General features: G+C 51.0%; 1 protein-coding gene across 1 annotated transcript in view; it reads right to left on the reverse strand.

Moving 5' to 3' along the window:
• The window catches only part of myo10 (myosin X), an 85631-nt gene that overhangs the window by 14371 nt on the left and 63760 nt on the right, over positions 1-7500 (reverse strand). Inside the window, exons 20-25 of the mRNA XM_034554900.1 lie at positions 4614-4738; positions 4385-4499; positions 2544-2650; positions 2207-2456; positions 2001-2036; positions 828-1784 (exon numbers count right to left, since the gene is read on the reverse strand). Of these exons, the coding sequence (XP_034410791.1) occupies positions 828-1784; positions 2001-2036; positions 2207-2456; positions 2544-2650; positions 4385-4499; positions 4614-4738 (1590 nt within the window). The remainder of the gene's footprint in view (positions 1-827; positions 1785-2000; positions 2037-2206; positions 2457-2543; positions 2651-4384; positions 4500-4613; positions 4739-7500) is intronic.

A 7500-nucleotide genomic window follows, 5' to 3' on the forward strand; every position in this document is an offset into this window, starting at 1 on the left:
ACCAAAAACTAATGTTTACAATGTTTACTGAGGGAATACATCAAGAGAAGTAGAGTCATTTATATAGACTTCTATACAACCAGAGGAGTCGCCTCCTGGTGGTCAGGAGAGAGAATGCAGCTTTAACACATGAAGCATAGACTTCTATACAACCAGAGGAGTCGCCCCCTGGTGGTCAGGAGAGAGAATGCAGCTTTAACACATGAAGCATAGACTTCTATACAACCAGAGGAGTCGCCCCCTGGTGGTCAGGAGAGAGAATGCAGCTTTAACACATGAAGCATAGACTTCTATACAACCAGAGGAGTCGCCCCCTGGTGGTCAGGAGAGAGAATGCAGCTTTAACACATGAAGCATAGACTTCTATACAACCAGAGGAGTCACCCCCTGGTGGTCAGGAGAGAGAATGCAGCTTTAACACATGAAGCATAGACTTCTATACAACCAGAGGAGTCGCCCCCTGGTGGTCAGGAGAGAGAATGCAGCTTTAACACATGAAGCATAGATTTCTATACAACCAGAGGAGTCGCCCCCTGGTGGTCAGGAGAGAGAATGCAGCTTTAACACATGAAGCATAGACTTCTATACAACCAGAGGAGTCGCCCCCTGGTGGTCAGGAGAGAGAATGCAGCTTTAACACATGAAGCATAGACTTCTATACAACCAGAGGAGTCACCCCCTGGTGGTCAGGAGAGAGAATGCAGCTTTACCACATGAAGCATAGACTTCTATACAACCAGAGGAGTCGCCCCCTGGTGGTCAGGAGAGATAATGCAGCTTTAACACATAGAGCATAGACTTCTATACAACCAGAGGAGTTGCCTCACCGATGATTGGGCTCCCTCCGAGCTGAAGCGATAGGCCCCCGAGCTGTTGTAGGTGCCAACAGAGCCGCGGTAGTCCGGAGACCACTGGCCGCTGCAGGGGTTGGAGAAGGCCACGCTGCCACTGGACACGATGGCGCCCTCGTCGTAATCGTCCTGGTCGTAGTCCGAATCCTCGTCCGGCGGTATGAGCTCCACCAGGTCGTCGGACGGCGTCTCGGACGAAGCCTGTGGGTGGCAGTAGGCGGAGTCTCCGCTGTGGCAGGCGAGGGGCACCGGCGGTAAAGGCAGCGGCTGGTGTTGCAGGGCGGTCGGCGGCGGGGCCACGCCGTCATTGGCGTACGGGTCTTCTTCGGACGAGTCGTCGCTCGTCCTGATCCCGCTTGTCCGCTGGCCGTCCGAGTGGCCGTGCTCGCTCGGGTTGGGCGAGTCCTTGAAGGCTTCGTCGTCCGCCCCGAACCCTTCGTCGATCTCTTCTTCCTCGCTGCCCCTCCTCCGCCCGCTCTCCTTCTCCTCCCCTTCGCCGACCCCCAGCGAGCTCTCGATGTTCCTCACGCACTCGTCGATCTCGTCGAAGTTCAGCGAGTCGAGGAACTGCTGCGCCGCCTTGCACGCCTCGTCCTCCAGGCGCCGGAGCTCCTGGTCGCGGAGGAGCTGCAGGCGGTTGAGCGAGGCCTCCGTCAGGGTGAGCTCCTGGCGCTCCTTCAGCCTCTGCAGCGACTGGATCTCCCGCTCCAGCCGCAGGATCTCCTCCACCTGAGACGCCTCGTGGGGGCGGATTGCCTCGTCCGACTCGGACACCTCATTGGACGCCTCATTGGACCCCTCATTGGACGCCCCCATGAGGGTCACCGCTGACGCCGGCTCCCCCGAGGTGTCGGCTGCTGCAGGTTGAGGTAGAGCCAGAGAGGCCAACTCCTCCGCCAGGTGAAGCTCCTCCAGTCGTCTGGCCTCCTCAGCCTGAGGATGGAAAAATAAAATAAATCTTTGTTTCTCGTGCTTGTGGTATCAAAGGCTATCTGGAATATAATAAGTTATTAGGTGGACTAATTGTTTTCCTTACATCTCTAAAATGTTAAAACCACAGTTTAGTGGGATAATAAATGAATTTTAGAGTCGTCTCTACAAAATCCCTGAAAAGAAAAAAAGTTGATTTGTACTGAAGAAACCTCGTACCTCTCTGGCAATTCTCTCAGCCTCCAGCTTCTGTATCTCCCTGCAGACAGACAGACAGACAGTTAGACAGACAGACAGACAGACAGACAGACGGTAAGAGATCAGATTAACCGGAAACACAAGTAATTACATTTCGCGCCATTAAAATCCCATAAAAACCATCAAGATTACAGATCTCCTCCTTTTAGCTTCGCCCACCTCTCCACCTCCTCCTCCCTCCTCCTCCTCTTCCTCTCCTCCTCCTCCTCCCTCCTCCTCCTCTTCCTCTCCTCCTCCTCCCTCGTCTTCCTCTCCTCCAGCAGCTGGCTGTAGGCCCGGCGGGCCAGCTGGCCTCTCACGCGCTTCTGGAAGGTGAGCGCCGCCCAGCGGACCAGCAGGAACCTCCTCCTGCAGCGGAACGCCCGGTAGTTCTTCTGGATGACCACAATGCACTGCAGCAGCTTCCTGTACTGCTTCCTGTGAGTGGGGAAGGCATCGGCCAATCAGCGCCATCGATTCGTGAGCGGCTTCTGATTTATTGAATTTTTAAATATGGAGTCGTACCGGGCCATGTAGCCCATGACGTGGGCCTGGATGATCATGGCGGCCCTCAGCACCTCCACCTCCCTCTGCTTCTCCAGGCGATGCTCCAGAGACTCACGGAGGAACACCTGAGAGGGGAGGAGACAGGAGCAAAGGAGACAGGAGGAGATGGGGGGAGAGGGGAGGAGACAAGAGGAGAGGGAAGGAGAGGGAAGGAGACGAGAGGAGACGGGATGAGACAGGACGAGAGGGGAGGAAAGGAGACAAGAGGAGAGGGAAGGAGACGGGAGGAGACGGGATGAGACAGGACGAGAGGGGAGGAAAGGAGACAAGAGGAGAGGGAAGGAGACGGGAGGAGAGGGGAGGAGACAAGAGGAGACGGGATGAGACGGGAGGAGAGTAGATGAATACATATTAAACATATATGATTATTTAACGAAAGAAAAAGGGAAACTTATAAAGTAAAAAGCTTAGCCTTGTAACACACACACACACACACACACACACACACACACACACACACACACACACACACACACACACACACACACACACACACACACACACACACACACACACACACACACACACACACACACACACACACACACACACACACACACACACACACACACACACAGCCTCGCTTCAATAAGCAACACGAGTCACACATTTGCATCTCGATGAATTGAACGACTAATCCTCTCTGATCATTAATATGCTGATTAGCGGGGAACAAAAGCGGCACTAAGCCTCGCTAAGCCGCACGTTTGATTCCCGACCGTCACCAGCTCGCCGCGATTTCTGAGGTTGTAGCAGGCGGGACCGAAGCGAGGACAAGTGCCGACTGAAAGGAGCTGCAGGCCGGCTCGATGGAAATCTCACGGCGAGAGGCGGCGGCGGGGGAAGAGCGGACGAATCCCTCCGAGGGACGGGGAATCGATTCAACGGTTTACGGGCGAGCGGCGGCGCTGAGAGACGCTCTGCAGAGGAACATGCAGCCATGTGGCTGGTGATCTCAACCTTTTATTACTTTAAATTATTATTTTTTTTAAACACTTTGTATCCCAAATAAATGAGAAAAATAACATTTTAAAAAACAAGATCTGTCTAATGCTGTCATATTGTTTGTGTCAGTAACGGAGGAAAAGGTTTCTTAAAAAGGTTATTTTTTTCATATTTCTTGCAGCTTTAATATATTCTGTGATATTTGGTCATTTTTTAAAATTGTTTGTTGAGAGACATTCAGATTGTTCTTTTAATGAAAATACATAAATACGTGTATATTGAGCAAATATCTTATATGAAACCCCAGTTTCTTGTGGTCTTGTTGGTCCTGGACACACACACACACACACACACACACACACACACACACACACACACACACACACACACACACACACACACACACACACACACACACACACACACACACACACACACACACACACACACACACACACACACACACACACACACACACACACACACACACACACACACACACACACACACACCCTCTACTGCTGTCACCTCTCACAGCATCACAGTCATGCTGTGCTCAGGGATCTGTGTCTCCCATCTGTCATTTTCCCACAGCAATCTCACACAACTACACGCACACACACACAAACACACACACACACACACACACACACACACACACACACACACACGCACACGTTGGCAGTAGGTATCTCCTCTCTGATCCGGTGGAGTGGAAGCCGAGCGGTGATGCAGCCTGGATCCAATAACTGTTGGATTCCATGCTTCAGATTATTCACACACACACACACGCACACACGCACACACTCACACACTCACACACTCACACAGACACACTCACACACACCCCTCACCTTGGTCTTCCCCAGCTGCCACTCTGCACTGCTGCTGTCGTAGCGGTGCAACAGCTGGACGCAGCGCCCCCTGTGGTCGTCCGGCATCACCGCGCCCGGCATCAGCACCTTGTACCTGGAGAACAGGTCACGGGAGAATAAAAGGATGATTATTATGTATTTATAATAATAATAATAATAATAATAAGACGGCGGCGGGCCGAAGGTCTTGAAAGGCGTCGAGACGAACCGGGAGCAGAAGTCCTGGAAAGGTCTCCGGACCGGGAAGCCGGTGCGGCGAATCTTCACCGTCTCCAACATGCCGGAATACCTGAGCTGGTTCAGGACCAACGTCTGGTCGAACTGGTCCGGCATCTGGAGGCAGACAGGGGTCGATGGGGGACTTTAGGACTCACATCGCACATCTGATCCATAGTTAAATACAATTCATTAAAGTGAGAAAAACCTGAACAATGTTGAAAGAAAAAACTCTTCAACAATCAATGTAAAAAACAATATACAGTTACACCTAGTTATTGTACATTTATAAGTTTAATAAATGACAATACATCTGTTGCTTGTGTCGACCCACGTCACATGATGTCCGCAGGCCCCTCCCACTCCCTTTTAAAGGCCCGCCCACACATCCCCTGCATACCACTCGTTCACAACCTTGAACTAGGAGAGAGAAGGGCGCACGATGGCAGCAACAAGTCGATGCAGTCGGCATTGAGAAGCCATTGTGAGGTGCATTCAGTAGGGGCCATTTTCCCGAGGACCCCTCTCGCCCTGTAACCTCAGTGGGCGTAGGGAGGTGGGGGCGGGGTGTCGGGATAAGAGTGGGCTTTCATAGCCGCTCGTAATGCCCCCTTTATGTCCCCCGATCGCCCGTTGACGGGAGGGAGGCCCGTTCACCCCCCAGATCCCGACCGCGTGGACTGAATGGCGTCCTTTAACTGGACAAATGCACATTGGCATGCGGCCGGGCTGCGCCGCACAAAGCCGAGCGCTGTCAGGAAGCTCGTTTGCTACCTCCGGCACTCCGGGAGGTCAACGCGGTGAATGAAGACGTCCTCCTCCGTCTTTACGTCGGCCTCCGGGACGCAATCTGGAGAAGACGGGTGAGGAGACACCGAGTATCCTCGCCTCCTTTTGCGTCAGACCGGTCCATTTTGTCCCTTTTTCCATTCAGTATTTCTACTGATGCCTGAAGGGAGAATAGAAAGCTCAAGCTGACAGGAAGTCAGACGTTGTACCTCAGAGATTAGTGTCACGGTTGGAATGGTTCACAGAAAGTTGGAGAAAATCCCCCAAAAATCTGCATTTCTTTCCAATTGGCTTGGAGGGGACTTTAACCGTCCCCTCTGACTGAAACCTTGTGCTGTAGAAGCCAAGCTTCATGGTGGGTGGTTGTTCTGCACTAAGTCTTCCATTATTACATGTTTTGGAGCGATATCTTCACCCGTCAGAACAACAGCGATGCAAATGAGCTTCCAGAAGCCTCTGCAACAACAGCCCGGGGGGGTAAAGACTCTCGGCCCCACTTCCCTGCTGAAAGACTCGGGGGCATTCAACAGGGACAAAGGGTCCCGAGGGGGGTTTGGAAACCGGCGGGGGAGGATGAGCCAACCACCATTCAGGAGATGCTTCAATCACTTTTCATCCCAGAAGTGATCTTCAACAGATAATCACAAGGTGATTGCATGGACCACTCACACACTGAGAAGGATGTGCATCTGTGTGGGTGCTGAGCAGTCATCTGGGGATCCTGCCACTGACTGAAGTCTAAACATCTGAGTTTGAGGGTTTGACTATTTGTGAATGTCTCCAAAAATAAAACTTTTAAACTGCTTCTTTCGTCCGACCGACGGGCCCCAAAAGCTGATTTACAATCATGTTTACAAGGAAAAGACCAAACGCCTCCGAACGAAGGCCTTGAAGACCTTTTTGCTCACGACAAGGATCAACCTTCTTAAGCAGGACCCAAACGTCCTGAGAGCATCTGGAACCCAGAAGCCGGTGAGTCCAGGTCTGAATGTGGGATTATCAGCCGGTGCTCCTTCAAGGTTCCTTACGAGGACACGAAATCCAACCAAAATCCTCCCCGACCGTTTGGTGGAGGATTAGCGTGGGGTTTGAATTCTTCAAAAAACACCACGAACGAATGAATTAATAACAACAAAACTAGATATCGTGATCAATTAAGTCTCCAATGGATGCACACACAAAGAGACATTTTATCAACATGAGAAAGAGCAGCGAGGCGCAAATAAATAACTTCTTTCCATTATCGAATAATCTGTCAATTATTAGGTCCGTGAATCAATTAATTGTTTCAGGAAGTAGTCAAAATAAAATGTCAATCACAATAATACCCAGAGCCTATGGGAACGTGGTCAGAGAAGAAGAAGAAAAGACAACTACTCGATTCATAATAAAATTCCCACGTCAAAAAAATCTGGCTTCAGAAAGTGATTTCAACACAACAGCAGAGATTAATAAAAACGTGTTTTTATCCCAAATGCCTCCAGAGAAGCGTCTCTCCTCGTCACCACGCCAGGAAGTGACCAGCCGGCTCGTCACGGCATCAAACCCCCGGTCCCCCGCAGACCTGCAAGATCAGATGCGGATCAGTTTGGTTCTGAAAGCCTTTCCGAGTCCAATTAACGAGACCGCGACGTTTAGCCTTGTGAGGTATTTGTGAGTCCCCACAATGCTTGATTAGATTAATGTCCCCACGACGTAACACACACACACACACACACACACACACACTCCAATAAACGAAAAATGTCCAGAAATGATGTCACGGCTTTCCCACCTTTGCACCGAGTTCAGTATTAAACCTGCAGCCGTCCACGTATTGATATCGATGGTATAGATCGCTCTTCGTTACCGTCTCATTAGCGTTGGTCCAACAAGTTGAAGATGACTGAGCTGTCATTCAAAATGCACGGCAAGGAAAAAAAAATCCCCGCCTGGCATGAAATGCATGCTTTGAGATCTGGGCTTTTTCTTTCCAAGTGTTCCTTTCCTTCCTTCCTTCCTTCCTTCCTTCCTTCCTTCCTTTCCTCAGTGAAGAGACAGCAGACAAGCATGAAAACCAGCTTTGTGCGTCCGTCATGCAGCCGGACTCA

This window comes from Cyclopterus lumpus, chromosome 17, assembly GCF_009769545.1.
Source record: "Cyclopterus lumpus isolate fCycLum1 chromosome 17, fCycLum1.pri, whole genome shotgun sequence".
In the NCBI taxonomy this organism is placed as follows: domain Eukaryota; kingdom Metazoa; phylum Chordata; class Actinopteri; order Perciformes; family Cyclopteridae; genus Cyclopterus; species Cyclopterus lumpus.